The sequence below is a fragment of the Polypterus senegalus genome, chromosome 13, assembly GCF_016835505.1.
Source record: "Polypterus senegalus isolate Bchr_013 chromosome 13, ASM1683550v1, whole genome shotgun sequence".
Lineage (NCBI taxonomy): Eukaryota > Metazoa > Chordata > Cladistia > Polypteriformes > Polypteridae > Polypterus > Polypterus senegalus.
Genome location: NC_053166.1, coordinates 20320511 through 20347629, shown reverse-complemented (window position 1 = coordinate 20347629; position 27119 = coordinate 20320511). Strand labels below are relative to the sequence as shown.

Here is a 27119-nt window from a genome sequence, read left to right as displayed (position 1 = left end):
GTCCAAGCCTTATATACTGGCTGCTCCACGTGCCGGTCCTCTCTGGTCTCCAAACAAGGAAAGTAAAGGACTCAACCCCTACCTCCAAAAATACAAGAATAGCCCAATGCCTACCCTCGCAGTTGTTCCCTTCATTTTCCAAACTGCTAAATTAGTGGTGTCTAAATGCAGCACCTAGCCCCTGTGCTCCAAACTTGGCCTGCACAAGTGAATCAATCGTTTAAAAGTATTTTACAGAGACAGTGACATTAACCTTAATATTATAACAGGGACTACATAGCAAGAGGCTTGCAAAGGCATGATCTCTCTCTCTCACTCTTTGTCATTTTACATCCTGAGAAGACCACCTCTCTCTCTCTTTTCACATATTCAGACAGACAGTGTTGCCTGGCTATAATCAGACAAACAAGAGAAATGACATGTAATGACCAGAGAGAATTGAGTGTAACTGCAAGTTTATGATCTGCCAGAAACGAAACATCTAAAACTATTAGGTTGCATGGTTCCAAAGCCTGAGAAGACCACCTCTCTGTCTGCAGCCACATTTAGACAAACCATGCTGCCTGGTCCTGGAAGAGCTAATTAAATATTTGCTGACTAGAAAAAATTCAGTGTAACTACAGGTTTACACACAGCCTGAAACTAAACAACTAAAATTATGAGGTTTGCAAAGCCACACTGTTTGCTATTGGTTTATGGCAGTACTCATAATATTTAAAGATTAAAAGTTACCATCTATAATACATGATGAACAACCATGTAACATTTTCTCTGACATGTTCTGGTGCTCTATCTAAATGCCTGAGGTTACAGATGTGACAAGAAGGGAGAAGTGCTGAGCTTCAGTAAATGACAGTATGGTAAGAGTATGAGATTTGGGGCATTCTGTTAAGATCTACATAATAAAGAGTATAAGAGTATACTGTATCTCAGCAGCCATACCGCATGCACTTCAGAACAGGTCATCCACCTGAAGCTAAGCATGATCAAGCCTGGCCAGTGTATGAATGGGAGACTAACCAGGAAAAAGCTTGGGTTGCTTCTGGCAGAGGTGTTGGTGAAGCCAGCAGGGGACGCTTACCCTGAGGTTTGATGCAGTGATGGGGACACTGTGCTGTAAAAATGGCACTATTCTTTAGATGAGACCTAAAATCGAGGTCCTGGCTGTCTGTGGTAATTAAAGTTCTCTGGTCATCCTTTGTAAATAGTAGGGTGTATCCCAATGTCCCGGTTAAATTGCCCACCATATCCTGGTCATTCTGGCCCCCTATTCATCCCCTGTCTCTAATGGGCTATTTCTCTCACCACTTCACTACCTAACAGCAAATATGTGGTGAGTATACTGGCACAAAATGGCTGCTGTCACATCATCCAGGTGGATGCTGCACATTAGTGGTGGTTGAAGTGGCTCCCCACTCACAGAAGTGCTTTGAGTCATGAGAAAAGAGCAATATAAACATAATAATAAGTATTATTATTATTATGGGTGGCGCAGTGGTAGCGCTGCTGCCTCACAGTTAGGAGACCCAGGTTTGCTTCCCGGGTCCTCCCTGTGTGAAGTTTGCATGTTCTCCCCGTGTCTGTGTGGGTTTCCTCTCCCAGTCCAAAGACATGCAGGTTAGGTGAATAGGCAATCCTAAATTGTCCCTAGTGTGTGCTTGGTGTGTGTGTGTGCCCTGTGGTGGGCTGGCACCCTGCCCAGGGTTTGTTTCCTGCCTTGCACCCTGTGTTGGTTGGAATTGGCTCCGGCAGACCCCCGTGACCCTGTGGCTGGAATATAGAGGGTTGGATAATGGATGGATGTATTATTATTATTATTTTATTTTTTTATTATAAAGGGGATACTAGGGACTCCCTAAAACCCTACCATGACAAAACAAAGCCAATGTCAAGTGCATGACTTCTAGTAGGAGAAAATGTTAATCTGGACGACTGAAGTTGCTAATCATGTCTTCCTGAGCACTTCCTTCTCAACTAGAAATCACTTGGGATGTTGAAATAGATGACAGTGTTATGACTTTCCAGCACAGTTTCACATTTCCAAAGTACTGTATTATGAGTGTAATCTTGAAAAGGATGTCAGATCAGACTTGGAAATTAAGCAAACATGCAGGTCTTCAAGTTGTAGCAGGACACCAGAAGGGCCATTAAGAAGTTTTGAACAAGAAGATAACAGAATCGACTCATGGACTTGATTTGGAAATTAATTTAGGTCACCGGAGATGTAAGGCAACAGAGCTTACCTCTCTGCCATATATTAGTGAATCACAGCACCTTTGAACACCAATATGACACCTGAGGTGGTCAAGATGAAGTAAAATATGAACCAATAACTGGCTAAAAGTGAATATGACTACCTTAGAGTCTGGGTCACTGTTGGTCCGGAAATATTCTTCCTCTTGCCATGGTAACAGATTTCTGTAATGCAGAAAGAAAATGTAGAATATTTAATATTAAGGTCCCAATATGTCATACATATAGACATATCAAATTGGAAAAAAATATTTTCGGTAGGAGAGGTCCCCTTGAAAAATTCTAACCTGTATAATTAAATACAACTTGCAATGATTTCAGAAAGGGGGAGGTCATCCACCATTTTAAAACTTTCACACCATGGTGTGGTCCTTCCTTGAAAATCTCTGTGTGACCATAATAGGCTGTCACAGAGCCTTGAACACCAGACACAACTCCAGCAAACACAGTTTTGGGATAAATAAAAGGATTTTTTTATTACCCAGAGACATGTTCACATGATTTCAATAACAATCCAACACAGTATTTGTCTTTAATAAAGCCCCTTCTCCTCTTCCATCCCCTTTCATTCTTCCACACTAGCTTTCATTCTCTCCCTTCCAAATCTCACTCCTGGATGAGGCAGTGCACTAGAAACACTTCCAGGTCATATCCAGGAAGCTCTCCAAAATGGTAATGTCCATTCTCCTAGCAAAGGACACCGATAGGATCTCCCTACCAGATTACAATACTCAGGCATTCCTGCGGGTGTCCTTACTAGGTTCCAGGCAGGGGAGTACTGCCACCTTTCACACCATGGAACAAAATGTCCACTAGCTCCTTGTCCATCCATTATTTGGTTGTCCTGAGTGGACAGTAACTGAGGAACATCCAAGCCGGGTCGTGTCTCCAGTCTTGGGCTTTATCCATTACAGCCTTCCTGCCAGGCATTTAGTCATTCCTGACTCCAGTCGGGAAGCCAGTCCATCCAATCCAGCACTTACATCAGTTATACTTTTTAATATAATTCTCTTGATTTTTTATACTAGGGTTGTAGCCAACATAACAAATTGGGTTCAGACAGCAGTTTCTAGGAGATTGTGGATGACCTCAATCAGGGAGGAGACATTAATTTGCAGGAGACCTTGAAAACTTCAGGGAGTTTTAAGATGTCTGCACAGATTGGCATAATCTCACCATGGAGAGGCTGCTACTTCACCACCTGAGGCCACAGGTCTGCCAAGCCCTTGACCCTCTGCAGTTCGCATACCAGGAGAAGGTGGGGGCCATCATCTACATGATACACTGATCCCTCTCCCACTTGGACAGAGGCAGTAGAGTGGAGTAAGAATCATATTTCTGGACTTCTCAAGCTCCTTCAACACCATCCAACCTCTGCCATTTAGGGACAAGCTGACAGAGATGGGATTTATACCTGGTGTCATGGATCGTGGACTGTCTTACAGACAGACCTCAGTATGTGCGTCTCAGGAACTGCAGGTCTGACATTGTGGTCAGCAGCACAGGAGTGCCGCAGGGGACTGTACTTTCTCCGGTCCTGTTCAGCCAATATACATCAGACTTCCAATACAACTCGGAGTCCTGCCATGTGCAAAAGTTCACTGACAAAATTGCTATCATGGACTGCATCAGGAGTGGGCAGGAGGAGGAGTATAGGACCTTAATCAAGGACTTTGTTAAATGGTGTGACTCAAACCACCTACAACTGAACACCAGCAAGACCAAAGAGCTGGTGGGGGATTTTAGGAGGCCCAGGCGCCGCATGGACCCCGTGAACATCAGAGGTGACTGTGTGCAGAGGGTGCAGACCTATAAATACCTGGGAGTCCAGCTGGATGATAAATTGGACTGGACTGCCAATACTGATGCTCTGTGCAAGAGAGGACAGAGCCGACTATACTTCCTTAGAAGGTTGGGGTCCTTCAACATCTGCAATAAGATGCTGCAGATGTTCTATAAGACGGTTGTGGCGAGCGCCCTCTACTACGTGGTGATGTGCTGGGGAGGCAGCATAAAGAAGAGGGATGCCTCACGCCTGGACAAACTGGTGAGGAAGGCAGGCTCTATTGTAGGCATGGAGCTGGACAGTTTGACATCTGTGGCAGATGAGCAGACTCCTGTCAATCATGGAGAATCCACTGCATCCACTGAACAGGATCATCTCCAGACAGAGGAGCAGCTTCAGTGACAGACTGCTGTCACCGTCCTGCTCCACTGACAGACTGAGGAGATCGTTTCTCCCCGGCACTATGCAGTTCCACCCGGGGGAGGTAAATGTTAACATTATATAAAGTAATTGTGTGTTATACCTGCCTTGCACTCTCCTCCTTGCATTTTTTAACTTGCACTGCATTTTTATCACTATTTAATTAATATTGTTTTTATCAGTATGCTGCTGTCGTCTTCCCCCCGGCACTTCCTGGTGTGGCGGAAGTGCCGGGCTCCCGGGATAATCAGGCACTGGGGCGGCGCCTGGCGGTGGCCACGGGTCCCTACAGGGCTGGGCTTCCAAGCCCTTTACCCGAGGCCCCCAACACAACCAGGACGGACGCCCCCTCGCGGTCTGGAGGAGGCACAAGCCCTCCTCTGGTCCTCCTGGGCGTCCCGGCCGGGCTCCAGCCCCAGCCGGGGACCACACTATCTATCTATCTATCTATCTATCTATCTATCTATCTATCTATCTATCTATCTATCTATCTATCTATCTATCTATCTATCTATCTAATATTCTCAAACCTAACTAATCTAAGTCAGGACTGAAGGGTCCCAGGGCCTATCCCAGCAGCACTGGGTCCAAACCAGGAACCAACCCTGCACACGGTACCAGCCAATCACAGAGTCCGCTCACTCATACACCCACTCTTAAGTGACTAATGTGAAATTGTCATTACTCAAACTTACACACATCTTTGTGATACCACCTGTTATGCTATAGCCAGAGTTTCTTCCCTGGCTTATGTGTATTTTCCTTTGTATAATTGTTTTTGTTATTTTTCAGTTGTTGCTTTCCCTGTTTTATTTAATTTTATTAATATTTTATGTTTATTTTCTGTTCTATTTTATATTTATGTATTTGAGTGTGTTTTCTGGGTGGAACCCCCAAGAAGTGGGGCCATCGTGACATCACTGCTGAAGTACCACCCTCAGTCTTTATATTTGAGACTAACGAGTTGGTCCTTCAGTGGATCATTCTGAAGAGTGTTGTAATTATTTATTCTTTGGTTTCACATTTTATTTGCTTTTGTTTTTATCACTCAATTCTTGTATTTCATGTTGGGATTTGTTGGCTCTGGACTGCCTCTTTTGACAAGACCATTTCTCGAATGTTTTCAGTGTTTGATTTGTAACACATTTGCAATTTTTTGGGTCTCATTAAACCAGAGAGACTTTTTCCTCATGCTCTGAAAGTCCCAAAAATGCTGTGTGGCAAACTCCAAGCAGGCTGTCCATTCTACCATAAACACATGATGGATGGAGAGTTGCTTAGATGGTCATCCATTAGACAGATTCTACTATCTCAGTGAAGGATTTCTTGAAGCTTTGTTAATGTGACCATTGGATTCTTGATCACCTCCCTGATCTAGGTCCTTCTTTCCCAGGTAATCAGTCAGCCTAAGAAGAGTCATGGTGTTTAAAAGTATTGAGGCCCCTGTTCTCCTGGTAACACTCAAAGCTTTAGAAATGGTTTTATCCCCTTGCCCTAATCTATGACTCACCACAATTTGATTGAGGAGGTCTACAGAGAGTTCTGTGGACTTCATGGTTTCATGTTTTCCAGACACAGAGTGTGAATTGTGAGATCTTATATACATAGGCACACGTGCACCTTTCTAAATGATGTCCAGACAAGTCTTAGACACATCTCAAGGAGACCTAAAGCAAACAGGAGCACAATTTTGAGTTCTAAAGCAAAGGTTCTAAATCCTTAGATTAGATTAGATAACCTTTATTAATCTCTTGCAGAAATTCAGATGCATACAACAACAGAAATATAAAAAATCAAGAATACAGACTCACAGGACAAATATCATGGAGATGAGTCAGGGTCCAGGTTAGGCATGTAGGACTTTGTCTTGTGGTGCAAGAACAACTTATCATCAGCAAGGCAAAAGAGATGGTGGTCGACTTCCATTGTGCCGAGGAGTCTCTGAGACCAGCCACCATTACTTATTTATTTATTTGGCTCACTTACAAAATTTATGATATAAGTGGTTGCATTTGGTTTTCCAATTAGAGAACAGGCAGGTCATATGAATTGACTAGGTTCACACAGTGGTGTCAGTGGAAGGATTTGAACCAACAACCTCAGGGTTTGAAGTCAATAGCCTTAACCACTGCACCACACTCCCTGCCATTATAGCCACCATCCAGTGGAAGGACGTAAAGGTGGTGCAGAGCTACAAGTACCTATACTATTCTACATTAATAGATAGCAATAATACAAATCCTCGGGTACTGTTTAGAACAGTGGCTAAATTAACAAATGGCAATTCAGATCAACAGTGCAAAATACCAACAGACATTAGCAGTACAGACTTCTTCAATGAGAAAATTAAAAATATAAAATCCCAGATCTCAGCATCACAGTACAAACCAAACATTAGCTTAGCAGACCCTGTCTCACATTGCATTCAGCACTTTAATAATTTTAATCCTGTAACTGAGCAGGAAGTCGTAACTTTAATTTCGAAAATGAAGCCGACTACTTGTTCCCTAGATCCAGTGCCAACAAAACTAGTAAAAAGTGCAATGGATGTTCTTGTAGCACCAATTCTAAACATTATCAATAATTCATTATTGCATGGTACAGTACCTGATGCACTAAAAGTGTCAGTCATTAAACCATTACTTAAAAATTCAGATCTATACCCACACATACTAAACAATTATAGGCCTATTTCAAATTTACCATTTCTCTCTAAAATACTAGAAAAAGTAGTTGCCAGTCAGCTTCCGTCACACCTTACGCTTTACAATTTATTTGAGAAATTCCAGTCTGGTTCTCTATACAGCCTCCAGTTAATCCAAAATGCAGCTGCAAGAATTATTACAAGAACAAGAAAATATGAACACATAACTCCAGTTCTTAAATCCTTACACTGGCTCCCGGTTAAGTTTAGGGCAGATTTCAAAATCCTCCTTTTAACATATAAATCATTTAATGGCCAAGGTCCGGCTTACTTGTCTGAACTTATCATGACTTACAAACCAGAGCACACATTAAGATCTCAAGATGCCGGTCTGCTTATGATTCCAAGGATTAATAAAATAACAGTGGGAGGTTGAGCTTTTAGTTACAGGGCCCCTAAACTGTGGAATGGTCTTCTTTCTTCTATAAGAGATGCCCCTTCAGTCTCAGCCTTTAAATCTCGGTTGAAGACTCACTACTTCAGTTTAGCATATCCTGACTAGAGCTGCTGATTAACTGTACAGACTGCATCTCTGTTGTTAGTCATTTGCATTAAAACATAAGTAACATGATAGCTATAACTGAATACTAACCCTCACCTATTCTGTTTCTGTTCTCGGTACTCAAATGTGGCACTTGGTGCCACGGCCCACCTGCCAAGTTGTTTGCCTGCCTGTGGTAAAGTCATCCCTGATAGAGGATTGCAGGAATCATGGGAAAGAGGGGTCCTTTCATTGGATTGGCTGGCCCAGCACTGTTTCAGCCGTGGAATGGCCAATGGGGGAGGCAGCTTGATGGATGAGGTCTCCAGGACTCTAAAAATATCCCAATCTTATTATGTGATATCATCCACTGTTGAATTCTGCTCCATACTTCTAAAATGTTTATTTTTATGCTGTATTGAGGATTTGTTCTGTTCTGTGTATTGTATTGTATTGACCCTCTCCTTTTGACACCCACTGCACGCCCAACCTACCTGGAAAGGGGTCTCTCTTTGAACTGCCTTTCCCGAGGTTTCTTCCATTTTTTCCCTACAAGGTTTTTTATTGGGAGTTTTTCCTTCTCTTCTCAGAGAGTCAAGGTTGGGGGGCTGTCAAGAGGCAGGGCCTGTTAAAGCCCATTGCAGCACTTCCTGTGTGATTTTGGGCTATACAAAAATAAACTGTATTGTTTTTTATTGTAAACTGTTCACATGAACAACACACTGGACTGGTCTGACACAACACAATGGCGCTGGGGAAGAAGAACCAAAGCAGACTGGGCTTCCTGAAAAGACTCAGATCTTATGATGTATACTTCAAGCTACTGGAAATGTTCTACCGATCCATAGTAGCCATTGTGGTGTTCTATGCTGTGGTCTACTGGGGAAGCAACTTAAGCTAAAAGCAAGCACAATGCCTGAACAAACTTATCAGGAAATCCTGCGGACCCTGGAAACACTGGAAGCTGATGTGGAAAAGAAGGTGATGGAAAATTGGACGCCATCATGACAAATCCCAAACATCCCCTCCGGGAGGCGCTCTTTTAGCCACAGGCTCATTCCTCCACAGTGTGCTAAGAAGCACCCTTGCGGGTCTTTTCTGCTCACTGCTATCAGGCAAATCAATGCTTCCACCTGCTGTAACTTATATGAATGAGAAATTTCAGTTTATGATTTTTAATAAATTTGCCAACCTTTTTGAAAACATTTTGTCATTAGGGGCCATTAAGTGTAGACTGACGGGCAAAATGGACAATGTGTCCTTTGAAAATTAAATCTACAACACAAAAAGTGTTGTAAGGGGTCTGAATACCGTCTGGCTCCACTGAATATCAGATAACATTGAAAAGCATTAACAATTATGCAGGGAAGTGAAGATGACAAGATAATAAGAAAAGAAATGTTTCTGAATGCTTTGAAAAAGGAACAATGGTTGGATTCTGTATGTAATTAAGTTCATAGAATGTGGGAGGAAAGCTCACCGAGGTAAAAGCCATGGAGTTTTAATGGGTATTGAAATAAAACTAGAAGTATGAATTTGAGATTGTATTAGAACAAAAAAAAATCTTTGAATATAAATTTTAAATACAATATGAACAGAGCTTTATAAAAGACATATTTGTGCGAATTTTTAAATGACATCCTGAAATTAAAGAAACAGTGTAAAGCAGGAATTAGTTGCCAATTAGGAAACCAATTGATGCAACACTAGTAAGTAGGAGCTCAGGAGCTCGATGAACAGCTCAAAGTTTGGGTTCCATTGCTAAGTCCAGTCTTCATTAGGCGCTTTTCCACTGCATAGTACGGCACAGCACGGTTCAGTACAGCTCACCTTGGTTCGACTCAGTTCGGCTCGGTTTGCGTTTCGACTGCAGTTTAGTACCGCTTTAGAGTGGGCGGGATTATTCACGTGTCGTTATAGTTGCGCCGCCTCTACTGCCGTGACACCGTGGAACTTTTACAACAACACGCAGACAACGACAACACTTTAGCTCGACGACGCGCAAGGGTAAGCATCTAAAAAAAGCACATCACTAGCTAACTTTTATCACTGTTGCAAAGCATAAAATGAACTTAACTGTCAGTGTAACATTAAAATGCTGATTCTGTATATTACAGATCTTCCACATTTTGCAAAAAAGTCGCCGCAACAGACCATCTGTTTGGACATTTAACCGTGCCTCAGAGTGTTGGGATGTGATTGTTCCCGGTTTTACAAACACTCAGTGGCTGGAGAACTTTCAAATGTCTGAAGAAACATTCATCTACTTATGCAACAAACTGCGTCCAGCGATGGAGAGACGGGACACAAACTTCCGCGTGTGTGTACCTTTAAAGAAAAGAATAGCCAGTGACGCAGTAATGACGATTTTTCCGGCCAATCAGTGACCAGCAGTTTACACGTCACGTTTTGGTAACGGTTCGGCGGCTTGGAACCTCGGCTGAGGTGGTACTAAAAAAAGGACCAGGTACCAGGTACTGTTCCCAGTGGAAAACCCCCCAAAAGTGAGCTGAACTGAACCGTGTCGTGCCGTACTATGCAGTGGAAAAGCGCCAATTGATCGTAATACACAGCACACTATAAACAAGGTGATGAATAACCACTAGATGGCACTGCAGAGATTGACTCCACCTCTTTAGTGAGCAAAACTTTAGGAGATGGTTGGTTAACCTAACCTTGTAGACACCTTGAACTGGATTACGGTGGTCAATCTCATGGGATCCCAACTTCTTTCATCCTGTTTACCCTGTGTCAACATTTTGAAAATGAACTTACTTCTACCATAATGAAGCAATTGACAAAGAGGAAATTTTAAAATATTGTCTTTAACATTTTTATTTTAAGCCTAAATAACTATAATACTGTATAGACTCGCGTTTAAGTTCTCCCGCGTATAAGTCAGGCTTGATTTTACTGTATAATTTCCTGTATATTATATTGTCAGTCACATAAGTCGAATGCGGAAAACTCACGCTATTGGTCCAAGAGATTATGATATGCTAAAACCCACCTGAGAGATTAACCATGGAGCACACTGCCTTTTGTTTCTATGTATTGTGCCTACGTGACCATACAGTAATACCCAAACTATTCCGAAGCGACGTTTGCACTGTTTTGTGTTATTTGTATCTCACACCCTCATACACCTTTATCGTAAGTGCATCTCTTATCTACAACGAAGCGTTCGATCAGAAGAAAATATGGAGCTGGTTTTAAATTAAAATTCATTGAAGTGATGAACGAAATTTGAAACTGCGCTGCTGCAACAAAATTCGATGTGTCTGAGGAACTGATGCGAGATTGGAGGAGGCAAAAAGATGTATTTTTGAACAGGCGTATAAGTCAGGATCTGATTTTATGATCGATTTTTTGGGTTTCAAGACCCAACTTACACATAAGTATATACGATAATAATAATAATTGCAAATCATAATGCTATTTCGCTTACTTAAAAAAAACTAATTATGAGCAGATACCGGTATACAGGAACGAAACATACTGAGTCGATGAGAACGCATCAATTAGTGAGATGCTTGTCCCTGCTTTCACCTATGATTTTCGATATTTTTGGCAAAGTTATTGAAAGAGCAGGTATCTGCAATCGAAGGTCCGTAGCAAAGTGCGATTTTTAAATAAATAATCAGGTCCCAAAACGTGCAGGCTCCAAACGGGAGCTGGCTACAGGGTTGATTGGGGTACTTGGCTGACTGCAAATTCACTTGCAAATGCGAGGGGATCAGTCAGGTGCCTCATTCACACTTCAGAGTAGGTGGAGGAACGCTCCTACCTGCAATCAGGCTGTATATAGGGAGCCTGGAATGCAGAGATAGAGGGATCAACAAAGGAAAAGCGAACCGGGTGCCTGAGACAGTGTGAGTGAGAACAGGCAGAGCGGGTGGTAGCCCAGTGGAGGAGCAAGTGATCGGGGCTCCAGGGACTGATTGTTTCCTGCTGAATTTATGAAGGAACAGGTATGATGGTGGCGGTGCCCTCCTAGGGTTCCCTAAGATGCTAGGAGAGTGTAATGGAAAATGGAAGGACAGTCGGCTTGGAGTGTCACAGCAGCCGTGGTGAGATACCTGAGCAGGGTGAGTCAGGGAGACAGAGTGGGCTCAGGAAGGATAAGACAAAGAACCAGATGACTGCACGGCTTTATGCTGTTTTTATCATTGGGATTATTTATTGGATTTCAACTCACAGACATCATTGATTTTTATGAATTATTTATTTATTGACTATTTTGATGCTCTATTTTTGCACTACACTATTGTTCATTTGTGGATTTTAATAAAAACACTTTTACACCAGCCCCTTGCTGACTGTGTGTGTGTGTCCTCATTTGCCCGGCTTATCTCGGGTCATGACTATCGACAATTCTGGGTTCATAATGTTCATGAGATTCAATGAAGCAACCAGGGAGTGTGGAGCTGACCTGGACCATCAGAGTCTCATATCATCATTGGGTAACTATTCAAGATAGTGTAGCTTTTTTAAGCAAATTAACCCCCTGAGTAAGTGAGATTTGCCTCCTGGGGTAAATGTCACCTTGGTTGGGGACAATGTGAAGGTCTCACATTGGCTTGTGACTGTGTTCCAGCAGATTAATAGGGCAGAGTGAAGTTACTGGTGGTGATTGCCAGGTGGGCCCACCCACAAAAAAACACAGAAAATAGCAAAGGCAATTAATATACATAGACAAAACCAAAAATAAAGAATGAAATACATATTCAAAAGAATCAAAAAACCAAACACAAATTTGAACCCCAGCCAGGGGAGGAAATTTAGCAGAGATATGACAAAAGAAAAAAAAAAGAAAAAACACAAAAAGGCAAAGCAGGAAAAGACGAAGAGAGAGACAATGGCTGAAAGAAACTTAACCGTACTATTACCCTAGGGTCGGTACCGACCCGTTTTCAAGTTTTAAACGCATACATTTTGTTTACTGCATCAAGGCTTTTTCTATTTTTCTGAAACTTCCATTTAAACAAGAAAAAAAAAAAAAAAGGTAAATTATTTCTCTAATCAGAAATTCACTGCCTGTGGTCTTACCGGGTCGGCCACGACCCAGGGTACAATAAGAGATCATAAAACAATAAATACTGGCCAAACTTAAGTTCCAGTATAAACACACTCTCAGCTCACTCTGGCCCCCCCCACACCCCCACACAACTCTGTCAGGTAGTAGGCCTCTCCCATCCCCCGAGCTGTAGTCAGGGGCTTATCTCTTCACATCTCCCCCGAGTAAAAAATCAGAGACAGCCCAGACAAAACAGACCCAGACCAGTTCAGTTTGGTGATTGTGACTGGAGAGAGAGCATCTAATTTGCAGAGGTAAAAATGGCCAGATTCACAGCACTCCAAGCTCTGGATCATATCCTAGCTGAAGGACAAGTTACAGAGTGGCACATATCGACACTGATGAGGTGGACTCAGAGGAGGAAGACATTGTGGAGTGTCAGTCAGAAGACACAGACACAGAGTCTGAGGAGGAGATCACCTCTGAAGCAGTTTCCCCACCAGCTGAAGTACTACAGTCCAAGAATGGCAGCATCTCCTGGAGGTTAGTACCACCTGACGAGACTCGCAGGACAACTGGCAGGGCAGCTGCTGAAAATATCATCAGAATGACTCCTGGGGTCACAAGGTTTGCCATAACAAGGATAAGTGACATCAAAACAAGTTTTGAACAGTTCATGCCATCATCGCTGAAGAAAATAATACTTGACATGACAAACCTAGAAGGACAAAAAGTCTACGGAGACACATGGATTGACTTTGATGAAGAATTCCTGGATGCTTATATTGGAATTCTTCTTCTTGCTGGAGTATACCGATCCAGCAATGAGGCCACAGCCAGTCTCTGGGACACAGCAACAGGCAGAAATATTTTTGGGCCACGATGTCACTGAAGAGCTTCCACATGATCTCGAGAGTCCTCAGGTTTGACAACGAGACATGAGAGCAAGACGTGACAAGCTTGCTCCCATAAGGGATGTCTGGGAGAGATGGGTGCAGCGCCTGCCTTTGATGTTCAATCCAGGAGTGGTCAGCAGGAAGACGAAGAGCTTCAGCACCAGCATCCTTCCCTTTAGCCAGCCCTGCCACAGCCAGCCCTGCCACAGCCACAGACCCAGACCCAGAGAGGCTGCCGGATTCCAAAAGAAAGCGCTGTCAGGTCTGCCCAAGCAGCAAGGACAGAAAAACCAATTCCATGTGTGCCAAATGCAAGAAATATATTTGCAAAGAGCACACTAAAAATGTCACTTACTGTCCTACTTGCACATAGTGTAAACATACAGTAGCAATACTGGTCCTGGAGAGCTACCACCCTAACACCGTATTACTAATTCTATTGGTTTGATTGTTTGTTTGATCTACATTTTGTAATTTATTTTGTATTTTATTTTGTCTTACTTGTTTGACTTTGTCTTTGTAATTGAATTAAAGTTCAACTTTTGGAAAAAAAATACTTTTTTTGTCTTCTTCTTGAAGTAAATATATATGGGTCAAAACCGACCCTAACACCACAGATGTTACTAATATTAATAATATTGATATTGATAGTAATATTATTAAAATAAAAAATTTTAATTTTTTTTTTTACAGTTGTGTTTTAATACCCCTCAGTAATAGTCAGGTAACATATAAACCTTTGATTTATTTGTATAATTCTCCTGAGGTTTATTTTACCAATTTTTTTGGACTGGGCCGTTTTATTGACATCATCTTCAGAGGGCCACACCAAAAATTTTAAAACCAAATTTTAAAATCTTTTCATGGATAAGGAAGCCTAACAAGGTAACCAAGAGGTAAGGAAACAAACTGGATGATAAAAAAATGTTTGAGGGTTGAGGGAGGCTGATTTAGGACACGGGTCGGCACCGACCCGCCCAAGATAACAGATGGGTGGAAATGCTAGGATAATAGTAGGGTTAAACAGTCCCTAGGTCATACAAAGAGCTAATTCTAGCACTTGGCACCAGTTTCCTAAATAATAGCCTCAAGTGTCCACCACCACAGACTACAGTATGTTCAATAGGACGTCATATAAATGGGAATGAATTGAACTAACAAACTGGGACCAGCAGAAACAGAAGTAAAACCAAACATTTTAGAAAAGATAGGAGAACAAAAGCTCTGCAGCAGAACATGGCACATTCATGCAAATGCATATCCACACACACACGAGTACATACTGTCAACACAGTCACACACGTTCTCATAGGGAGCATCAACAAGGCTCAGATAAGATAAGCTTATCACCCCATGTGCCTGAGAGACCAGAGTTGCTGATGCCTGCTTCTGTTTCCCCCACAGACCACAGGAGAATTTTCCAAGATGAATCTGTTTTTTCTGGTTCTTCCCTAAGGTCTCGCCTTGTCCACCCTGGACGTTACTTAAGGAGAAGTGGGCATTCAATTGGGATCCCGAATCCGATGAGCATAGTGAGAAACTCTTTAGGTTACAACACACATAGTCAGCAGAGGACATGAGACGTCACAACGTTTTGTTTGTCATTATTCTGCTTTTCTGTATTTTAAAGCGAGATACTCTGCTGATCCCCAACCCTTTATGGCCTTTCTCCCTCTTTATCATTACAAGATACACACAAGTCTTCACACATGCTGTACATGCAGATTCCATATTGCACGTCCACAAAAGAAATGCTTATGAGCCTCTCCTTGGCGCTCTTTCCAAAATCTATTGTGTTGACCAGGCCCGTCGCGACAAGGCAGGCAAACCAAGCAATTGCTTGGGGCCCCGAGACAACGACTGGTTAAGAATAAAATGCAGCGACAAACTGTGTGAGCGCCCCATTGATAGTGAATGCAGTAAAGTGCAATGACACTGTTATCGGGATCCCCCTCAAGGGGGGCCCCCCTCGCTGACAGCAGCCAGCCAACCACGCGATCTCTGCTGCTGGCAAAATACAAAACTTCCTCGGCAGTCATGAAGCGGAATTATGCTTCAGGAAGCCAAAAAAGAAAGAAGAGAAAGGAAGAGGAGGATAAGAAAAAACAAGACAGTGGTAGGTGATAAATTACACACATAAAATAGCTCTACTTGTCTTGTACAAATGGTGCAATTTTGCAGCAGGTAGGCTAGCAGAAATATGTATGGCTATGCTGTGGTTCCTTTGAGTGCGTGCGTGCGGGGGGCCTCCATGTCCATTTTGCTTGGGGCCCCCAAATTCCTTCAAACGGCCCTGGTGTTGACATTTGAAGGTAAACAAAAAGTTTGATTATCTGCTACACTGCACGGTAGTTTATCTTGTCTACATGTGTTGCATGGACAATCAATTAATCTGAAAACAAACTCCCCAGAAAAAGTCTAGTGTAGACATTGTCGCATGTGAGAATTTAGGGAGCGTCTTAGCGGCTCAATGAAGTTAAGACAGTTGGCCGCAGGGCAGCAGTGAAAATGATCTCTGACCACCTCTTCTCAACCCAGGACGCACCTTGATGTCACTTTCAGTATAATCTCTGTGGTTCCACACCTTCCACCCTGGGAGCCATTTAATCCGCAACACCACCAACAGGTGCCACCCATTTGGACCACCTTCACTTCACATCAACAAGTGCACACCTGAGAAGCCCTTGACTGATTTAAAAACTTGTGAGTCCTTATTGTTGCTTTGTTTTATTTCTGGTTTTGATTTCCTTCATTAAACAAGGTAATTGGTTGGTCCCCAGCCCTTCATAACATTCTGTTCCCTTATTTCTACAGAGTATCAATGCATAACTTCATCGGTGGAAAGTTATGTACATACATGCAGATTCCCCCTCAGAGAAATCTAACTGCATGTTGTAAGGGACGGCCGGCAGCCCAGCCCGGCCAGGATGCCCAAAAGATGGAAAGACAGGGTCGTTTTAATGCATGGGCACACTGGGCAGTTGCCCAGGGGCCCCATGCTAATCTATGTATGTTGTGACTTGCTGTCAATCAATAAATCATATACTATACTAAACTATAAATATTTGTTATTGTGTTACAAGTGAACATTGGCATTCACATTCCGATTTAGTACCACGGTCATCTCTGCAACCTCACATGCCTATATGTGTTGTCACAGTCGGCCGGGGAGAGAAGACTGGGGGGGGCAAGCATGAGTAGAACAGTACCTACCCTGGGATGCTAGATGGCAGCCTCCATGGGTTACAGTGGTGCCTCTGACTCACGCAGGGCTTCATGGGAGATGGAGTTATCTAGAGCCTTGTTGGGATCCGGGGATGCCGCCACGGGGTGCTGCAGCTGTTCCTGAGCCCATGTGGGCAGTTCTTCTGGAAGTGCAGACAGAACTGAGGTAACAAGCACCTGGAGGACTTCTGGGTGACTTATATAAGGGCCCAGCAGAGAGTACTTGGTGAGCCAGAATCGGGAGGAGGGAGACAAAGCTTGCAGAGGAGGAGTGGAAGAGAAAGAAAGAAAGAAAGAAAGAAAGAAAGAAAGAAAGAAAGAAAGAAAGAAAGAAAGAAAGAAAGAAAGGAAAAGTATTGTCTAGAGGTGTGTTTTGTGCTCTTGGACTGTGTTGTATCTGTGGGCATCGAGGAAGGCAATGCCCGCAGGCAAAGAAAAGAAAAAACTTTTGTGTTTTATTAGTGTGCCTCCTGTGTCTGTCTGTGTAGGGTTAAGCGCTGGTATAGCGCCATCTACTGTCACAGTGTATGGCTCTCATGCACTACATAATGTAAAAGCGTATATGTTAACATCACTTCAACTCAATTCTCTGCAAAGAAATTTTGCAAATGTTTATGTTGAACACTTGATTAACAACATTTATTTATATAGCACATTTTCATACAAAAAGTAGCTCAAAGTCCATCCATCCATCCATTTTCTAACCCGCTGAATCCGAATAGGGTCACGGGGGTCTGCTGGAGCCAATCCCAGCCAACACAGGGCACAAGGCAGGAATCAATCCTGGGCAAGGTGCCAACCCACCGCAGGACACACACAAACACACCCACACACCAAGCACACACTAGGGCCAATTTAGAATCGCCAATCCACCTAACCTGCATGTCTTTGGATTGCGGGAGGAAACCCACGCAGACACGGGGAGAACATGCAAACTCCACACAGGGCGAACCCAGGTCTCCTAACTGCGAGGCAGCAGCGCTACCACTGCGCCACCATGCCGCCCCATAGCTCAAAGTGCTTTACATAATGAAGAAAGGAAAAATAAAAGACAGAATTAGAAATTAAAATAAGACAACATTAGTTAACATAGAATAAGAGTAAGGTCCGATGGCCAGGGTGGACAGAAAAAACAAAAAAAACCTCCAGACGGCTGGAGAAAAAAGTAAAATCTGCAGGGGTTCCAGGCCACGGGACCGCCCAGTCCCCTCTGAGCATTCTACCTAACATCAATGAAAGAGTCCTCTTTGTAGTTAGGGTTCTCACAGAGTCACTTGATGTTGATGGTCATACAGACTTCTGGCTTTTAATCCATCCGTCATTGTTGGAACATCACAGTGCATTGAGCAGATGGTGGTGGTGCAAGCATTAAGAATAAATAATACATAATAATTTCATACCGTGCCATCTCCATCTGTATGGTTTACAAATTGAGTATCATTTATACGTTGAAATTTTTGTGTTTTATTGTTTAAATGTTTGTGTTGATTAATCTTTGCTGTACAGCATGTTTTTTTTTTAATGTTTAAACACTGATTTTGTTGGAAGTACTAATACAATAAATATATATGTTTAATTTTATCAACCATTTACACTTTTATTCCTGTGAGTGGTTGTGTAGGTAGGTGTCCCAGTGCACTGCTTTGCCCGGGGGCCTATAATGCTGTTAAGACGGCCCTGTGGAAGGTGGCTGCTATAGGGCACTGTCTCTCCCAAAATACTAGATGGCAGCTCCCCTGGTTTACAGAGGTGCCACTGATTCCCACAGGGCATCATGGGACCTGGAGTTTGATATCGCAGCCCTGTTGGGTACCGTGGGTGCCGCCAGGGGGTGCAGTGGAAGAGACATGTGGCATGATGTTCCAGAAGTGCTTGCATACCATGTGGGCAGAAGAGCAGAACCACTTATGGGTTGGCTAATATAAAAGGACTTGCCAGCCTCGGAGTGATGAGACAGAGTCGGGAAGTGAAGAACAAAGCTTGCGAGAGGAGTGCAGACTGAGAGAAAGAAAGATGAAGAAAAGGACGGTGTTACATGTATTTGATGCTTTGTACTGTGCTGTGTAGTGGGGAGCAAAAGAAAAACGCTTCCCACTTAAATAAAGGCGTGTTGTCTGGAAACCCTTGTGCCTCAGCCTGTCTGTGTTAAGGTTTGGGGAGCGGTACTCCCCCTGGTGGTCCACAATGTGCATAACTACACATCCAGCAACATTCTTTCATCTTCAGGGTGAATCGCATACTTGATGACATCCCTGGAAATTAAGAGGAAGGTGCATTTAAAACCAAAGTCGGGAAGCACTTCTTTACTCAAAGAGTTGTGGGACTCTGGAACAAACTACCGGGACATGGAGTTCAAGTAGGAACCTTGACAACCTTTAAGAAGGACCTGGAGGAGATGTTGGGACAGCTTAGCTGTTAGCTAAACAAACTGGCTTGATGGACAGAATGGTCTCCTCTCATTTGTCAAATTTCTTATGTTTCTTGTGTTCATTCAGGCATTTAGAGGCACACAATCCATCTGCCACTGTAAGCACATCATTCTTGTATGCCTGCAAACAGACACGCATACACACATCTAATTACAAGCTAACACACACACACACTTTAACATTGGCACACACTCCAGCATACATGCCCTCTACACACATGCAAACACACACCCATGTATGTGCTTCTACACTCCTGACAGACGCAGACCTTTTCTATATTGTATGTCTGCAGTGAACACTGCCTGTGTCGTCATTCCTTTTAGTCCATCCTATTTAGCTTTTAGATTTAAACAGTCAATCAGTTGAATAATGAATGCCGCCTCCCAGCAGCAAGTCAATCTGTGTACTCAATGGCACTGTCTACGTGACATGACAAGCAAGTACCAGGTCAGCATAAGCCGTGGAGCTGCTGGAAGGTAAGCCAGGATCAAGCCTGGGTCAAACGCGTGCCGAAAGAAACTTCTCAGTCCAAACGTTCATTTTTAAAGGTTTAGTGAAAATTCAAGCAAACCATCCACACAAGAATAGAGATGAGTTGCCACACACGTGAATAAAAAGGCAAAAAAAAGGAAAAATGCTTCTTCTTGTTAAACTTTGATTGATTCTATATTTAAGGATGAATTGTTTCACTATGTTTTATTCACATTCAGTACGTTATAAACATACGGCTCTGCACATACAACTGAGCACGTTTGAAACCGCGGGCCCTCCAGGCCTTACACACGGCAAGGCAGGTCACTAACCGCAACTAATCTGCAAGAGCATCTGGCTGCAGCCACTGTAAGGTGTTGAGCTCCACAGTAAGCGGAAACACGTGACCTGCATAGATACATTGGAAACCGCGGAAGTGGATCGTAAAGGTTGGGACAGAGTCATTCATATACAAATGTGCTGTTAGTAATTCTAGTAATCAACTAGTCCGCTTACACTGATCATGTTGGCACTTTGTATGCGTTACAACATGGAAATATTTCAAACGAAGGCCATTTTTAAACACACAGATATGCTTGTTTCCAGGCCCAGGTTTAAGTAAGAGAGCTGGATTAAGGGCTTCTGTGGGCGACATGACAAAAAAATAGTCTCTAAACCACATTTTGCATCAGAATATGATTTATTGTTGGCATATAGTGGTCCGTTTCAAATGTATTCTTATTGAACAAATTCACTTCACTACTTTTCACTAGGCGGCACGGTGGCGCAGTGGTAGCTCTGCTGCCTCGCAGTTAGGAGACCCGGGTTCGCTTCCCGGGTCCTCACTGCGTGGAGTTTGCATGTTCTCCCGTGTCTGCGTGGGTTTCCTCCGGCGCTCGGTTTCCTCCCACAATCCAAAGACATGCAGGTTAGGTGGATTGGTGATTCAAAATTGGCCCTAGTGTGTGCTTGGTGTTTGTGTGTGTCCTGCGGTGGGTTGGCACCCTGTTCTGGATTGGTTCCTGCCTTGTGCCCTGTGTTGGCTGGGATTGGCTCCAGCAGACCCCTGTGACCCTGTATTCGGATTCGACGGGTTAGGGAATGGATGGATGGATACTTTTCACTATCTGTTGCCTGCTGGTGGTGGTCGGAAGGATTGGTGGCGCCAGTGTTCGGCAGCCTCACTTCTGTCAGTGTGCCCTAGGGCAGCTGTGGCTTCATAGTAGCTTATCATCACCAGCGTATGATTGTGTGTGTGAATGGGTGAATGACTGTTGTGTTGTAAAGTGCCTAGGGGGGTTCTTGAACTCTAGTTAGGCGCTATATCAAATACAAGCCATTTACCATATCTGTAACATCAGTGCACATTGTTCCATTTACTGCATATTGCACTTTATTCATGTCTCTCATTCCACCTGCATCAACACTGTAACGTTCTTCACAAAGAGATTTATATATTTAGAAATACTTCTATTCTCTATTCTATTCTCTACTGCTTTTTTATTGCCCAGTTTTTAGCTAGCCTTTGTTAAATTGTATGTCAATACATACAGTACTGTGCAAAAGTTTTAGGCAGGTGTGAAAAAATGCTGTAAACAAAGAATGGTTTCAGGAATATAAATAATGATTGTTTATTTTTATCATTTTATAAAATGTAAAGGGAGCGAACAAAAGAAAAATCTAAATCAAATCAATATTTGGTGTTACTACCTTTTGCCTTCAAACCAGCATCAATTCTTATAGGTACACTTGCTTCCCGTTTACTGTGGAGCTCAACACCTTACAGTGGCTGCAGGCAGGCCCTTCTCCTAATCTGTGCTCAGAGGAACAAGAAATAGTTAGAATATACCAATTTAATTCAGCTTGTGGGGGTTATAAGAACCTCCCATATTCTATGCACTAATATATAGTCAAACATTTAACTCTTTAAGGGCTGAATATTTAGTTTCGAAAAACACAGTTTTCCAAAAAGTACACAAAGCTTGGGTTTCACACAGAAGTCAACATAAAATGTCTGTTGCCACGTGGTGTGGCTACCAGTTCGGCAGGAATGTCCTGCTGCCAGGCTGTCTCCGCATGGCTCAGACGGTCACGGTCGCAGTGCATCGCAATCTGCTTTGTACCTCTCGTCATTGTTACCGTAGGTATGTTGGCTACACGATCATCTGGGGACCAATCCGCTGATGCTGGTATCTCACATTTGTTTTCGATCACAAAATTGGAGTCTGACCATTTAGAGTCTGCGATGCGAAACGTCGTCCACGGAGTATTTTGCATTACCCATTCACTTTGATCTCTCGGCAGATGTCGATGCCATTTCTGCTGGTGTTTCCTTCTCTCAGGGAAGGTAACTTTCCTTCTAGCAAACAGAGTCCAACTAAAACGTAACGGTGGATTTTGTCACCGTTTACAGTTGATTACCTCCGTCCAGGGCCGGATTTTCCTATAGGCTAACTAGTCTTCAGCCTAGGGCCTCAAGATCAAGAGGGGCCTACATTCAAATTGTTAGCAATTTGAACAAACGTAAAAATGGGAGGTGAAAGGGCCTCATAAGTGGAATAGCCTAGGGCCTCTTTTCATCTAAATCCGGCCCTGCCTCCGTCAACCCCTTCTTGCGACAAAAGTCGACATCCACCCTGAAAGAGTTAATATAACGTAAATAACAGCAAATGACTCTTACAAGCTGAGTAAGCCACACATAGTATGGGGGTCTCATAGCCCATAGGATTGAAATATCAAAAAAGCTATCTCCTTAATATCTTTTTGGTTTCTACTAGACAGCACTCAGTCAGTATCCAACCTGCTATATCCTAACACAGGGTCATGGGACTCTGCTGGAGCCAATCCCAGCCAGCACAGGGTGCAAGGCAGAAACAAACTCCGGGCAGGTCGCCAGCCCACCACAGGGCACACACACATAGCACAATTTAGAATCGCCAATCCACCTAACTGGCATGTCTTTGGACTGTGGGAGGAAACTCACACAGACACGGGGAGAACATGCAAACTCCACACAGAGAGGACCCGGGAAGCGAACCCAGGTCTCCTAACTGCGAGGCAGCAGCGCTACCACTGTGCCACCCTACTAGACAGCAATAAGATCAAAAATAAATAAAATGGAGACAAACTTTTTAAATTAAAAACAGTGTCCTCACAAGTGTCTCCTCGAGCGCTTTAGCAGAGATCTCAGCAAAGGCACAACATGGGCTCATCTTTTCAAAGTAGTGACTTGATATTTTTCTTTTTACTATTTGCAATTTACAACTATTTTCATTGTGTGCTCAGTATTATCTGGTGAAATGTTTGGAAGGCTGTTTGTGCTGATTAAACACTTTACTATGATTACAAAACTGTAGTCCCTGCTTCTGATTAATGCATTTAATTTATGTTGCTTTGCTCCAATTAGATTATAGTCATTCTGGAAAAAAAGGTAGACAGCGACGCATAGTAGTTAAAAGTTTGTACTTCAAACCCTGAAATTGTAGGTTCAAATCCCACTACTGACACCTGTGTGACCACAAGAATGTCACTTCATCTGCTTGTGCTCCAATTGGAAAAATAAAAAAATGTAACCAATTATATCGCAAATGTTGTAAATCACCTTGGATAAAGGCATCAGTAAAAGAACAATGAAGTCTTCTCCTATTTGCATCGCTGCATAGTAATTTTTTTAATGCTATGATTTGCAGACATATCATCCAAGTGTAGCAATAATTCCAAAAGAGTTTTTGGACCCAAAAGGAAATGTGCTTCATATTAGATTGATGTAACAAACTGAAGGGAGAATGGAGAACAGGTGATTGATATTTCTTGTGCCCTTAACATCCCTGAAACAACAAAACATGCGATTATCAAGAAAAGTTTGTATTTGAAAGCCAAAGTAAAAGCTACGCCAGTGCATTCTGAGTTAAAATTAACGTGAATAAGGAGTGATGTGATTGACATGATGAAAAGGTGACTAGCAACCTGGATTAAAACTCTCTGCTAACAACACACACATATAAGCTTGGCCCTAATTTATAAAAAAGCTTTATTTTTATATGAGGATATTCAGCAGGACCACATTAAGCCATTTTTTTCTTTATTCCCTGAGGGTCTTTGAACTCCACTTGGGACAGTTTAGCTAGCTAGCTTGATAGACTGAATGGTCTCCTCTCGTTTATGAAATTTCTTAATTCTTATGTTTTAAAGTGGTAATTGTGACAGCTGTATTATCCACCTCAAACAAACACAGTATGTAATTAAAAAACTGAGCACCCAAAATAAAAATCCAAGCTGGAGCAACCTGAACAACAATAGGAAACTTAATGCCGCAGCATAAAATTGACAGGCTGCTACTCCCTTAGATAGTGAGCTGCAACGTTATGGGGTGCCACCCCCCTTAGGCCAAAAGTACAAATAACAAGGAACATCTCACATTCAATGACTAACAGAATTGACATAAAATATAAAACACTTAATTAACAAGGTAATATTAATAAAAGAATGACATAGTGCAGGAAGAAAGAAATCAAAAGCATATTCAGTCACACAATGTACAATATAATATTCTTAAAACAATAAAACAAACGCAAAAAGGGAAAAGAAAAAAAAACCTGACTGCTCACAAAAGCAGACAAACCAGACAAAGCAATAAAAGTGAGTGTATAAAATCATCACGAAAGAACATACACTAACAGTTGTAGCATCCCCATGATGACAAGGCTTGAACACAATGGCTTTGCTGAAGTTGTTTTCACTCGCACACATTCCACCAACCCAAAGAGCCATGAAACCTCTCCAGTGGTTCCTACTTGTGTTGGGCAAGGAAGAGAGCACCATAGCAATCCCTACCTCGGATTCGCAGAGACTGCTGGGTCCTCAGTCTGCCTCCCTCTGGAATTTCTTCTCAAAGTGTCCTGGTGCCTGATCTGCAGAAAGAAAAATGTCAGGTGATCATCTGAGTGCAGGTCAATGTTAAAGTCTGTATGGTAAAAGTATAAGTGAGCCCCCAAAACTCATCAAATCTTATTTATTCAGTGACTGCAAAAACAATCTCAGATTAATATTTGAAGTTCCTTTTCATAACAGTGTGGACTGCATGGAAGAGTACTACAAAATAATTTTATTTATTTTACCATATTTGCTTTAAATGGCCCCGAAGGCTAATCATAAGACCCTTTCTATGATATAACAGTACCATAAATGTCATAGTATTGCTATTCTATTCTTTGATATAGCATTATCTATATAACACTTTGTAATCTGGTAGTTTCAATGGATTATGCACTGCTTTATACAGTATTTTCACATAATTGCATACATTTTGTATGGACTAGACATATATGTTTGTTTTATAAATAGGAAGAAGACAGAATAGTTGTGGCTTAATGATCATCAGTATTCATGTTTAGCCTGTAGTGAGAGCCAATGAAAACAGTGGATCAGTTTAAATATAACATCTGTGGCAGAGCGACGGGCAGTAAGCAAACTCCTGTCAATCATGTGGTCACTCTGATGGAGAATTAATGCATGACCCATAGAACATAGTGTGATGGAACAAATGGAAGAAGGTATCAGAAGTATTGTGTGATCAAAGAATTAAGGTGACGGTTAAAGGCCAGGCTTTTAAGACAGTGGTAAGACCAGTGATGATGTATGGAGCTGAAATATGGACAGTAAAGGGAGTACAGGTATAGAAGTTGGATGTGGCAGAAATGAGAATGTTGAGGTGGATGAGTGGGGTTACAAAAAAGGACAGAATAAGAAATGAGACAATCAGAGGTAGAACAAAAGTGGGAGAGAAATCTAGAAAAGTACAGCAGAGTAAGCTGAAATGACATGGATATGTGATGAGATGAGACAAGAAATATGTTGGCAAAACAGAAACAGAAAGGGAAGTACAGTGGAAGAGAATGAGAAGGAGGTCAAAGTGCATGTGGATGGGTAAAATATAAGAAGAACTGATGGAAAAGGTTCTGCCTTAAGAGGAGGTGCAGGACCGAGCTGTATGAAGAAGGTTGATCAGGCACATCAGCCTCCATAGAAGTGGGAAAAGAAGAAGAGGAAGTACTGAAAATTATATAGAAACCCTATCATACGATACAGCACTCATTTGTGTGGTGTTTACATAGATAGATAGATAGATAGATAGATAGATAGATAGATAGATAGATAGATAGATTTTTGAATTATTATTTTTCATGTATTTATTTAATTTCTGTTATATTTGTCTATGATTTAGTAATTGTTATGCTACAGTTAACAACACCAATTTAATGATTTACTAAATATCTATATATATAATTCACTAAGGCAAGACAACCATGAAAAGCACGCCGGAAGGGGCGTGGATTCACTAAGCCGCCGACAAGTGAAACACCTATGGCGTACGCAGGAAGGAGCCACGCCCACCAACTCCAAGACCATTGGATACGATGACAACTCACAGAGCCACGCCCACCAACTCGGACACAACGACACAGAAAAACCGGCGTCATTTATATTCGTCTGTCGGAGAGGTCACATGCAGCTCCGACCCACGTTGACTGTTAATAGAGGCATGTTTCTCATGGAGGTGAATCGCCATATGCAGCGTGTAAAACGGTTTGCGAGGGGTATCCCATGGGATCTTTAAAACGTTCCTTTACAACTGAGGTTAAAACACAATGAAGTGAGCAGTCTTTAAAAAACGAGTTTTCGGTTACGACGCACGACCGCATACACCATAGCAAACTGTTTTGCACACTACATACAGCAATTCGCATCCGTGACAAACATGCGTCTTCTTAGATACTCCTGCACTTTGTACACACCCCCCTCCCACCGTAGTCGGGTGTCTTGGTGGATTATATATAGAAAGTCAGCCAAAACTGCACAGAGCAATGAAAAGTCTACGTGAGTCACAGGTGCATCTGGACTGTACAAAGACGACAATGACTCGAGTGACGAGTTGGAGGTGGGCACATGAGCAGGCAGTGTATACTGAACAAGAAATCAGCAGACTAGCATGACGGAGTGAGCAGAGTGGATGTCCTTCTCCTCTCCTCCTGTTCCACCCTGAGCGCCGCACGGACGATTGTGTGTTGGTTCGTTCCGTGCATTGGTTAAAACCAAGTGAAGGAAGCAGTCTTTAAAAACCAATAAGCCCTGTACCTCTGTTTCATTACCGTCTCACCTGCTTCACCAATGCAGGCCCCGCAACAGGCGATCCGGAGGCGTCATTCCCATGACCCGCCGGGCAGCCAACCGGGTAACCAAAGTCTTTGGGTTCGGGGGGAGTATAGTTACAAAGCTGAAACTTAAAGGAATTGACGGAAGGGCACCACCAGGTGTGGAGAGTTTCGCTTCATTTGACTCAACATAGGAAACCTCACCCGGCCCGGACACGGACAGGATTGACAGATTGATAGTGGGTGATGGTGCATGGCAGTTCTTAGTTGGTGGAGCGATTTGGCT

General features: G+C 42.7%; 1 protein-coding gene across 1 annotated transcript in view; it reads right to left on the bottom strand.

Moving 5' to 3' along the window:
• apbb3 (amyloid beta (A4) precursor protein-binding, family B, member 3) overlaps positions 1-27119 on the bottom strand; it is a 93560-nt gene that overhangs the window by 41712 nt on the left and 24729 nt on the right. Inside the window, exons 3-4 of the mRNA XM_039775286.1 lie at positions 24516-24592; positions 2358-2418 (exon numbers count right to left, since the gene is read on the bottom strand). Of these exons, the coding sequence (XP_039631220.1) occupies positions 2358-2418; positions 24516-24592 (138 nt within the window). The remainder of the gene's footprint in view (positions 1-2357; positions 2419-24515; positions 24593-27119) is intronic.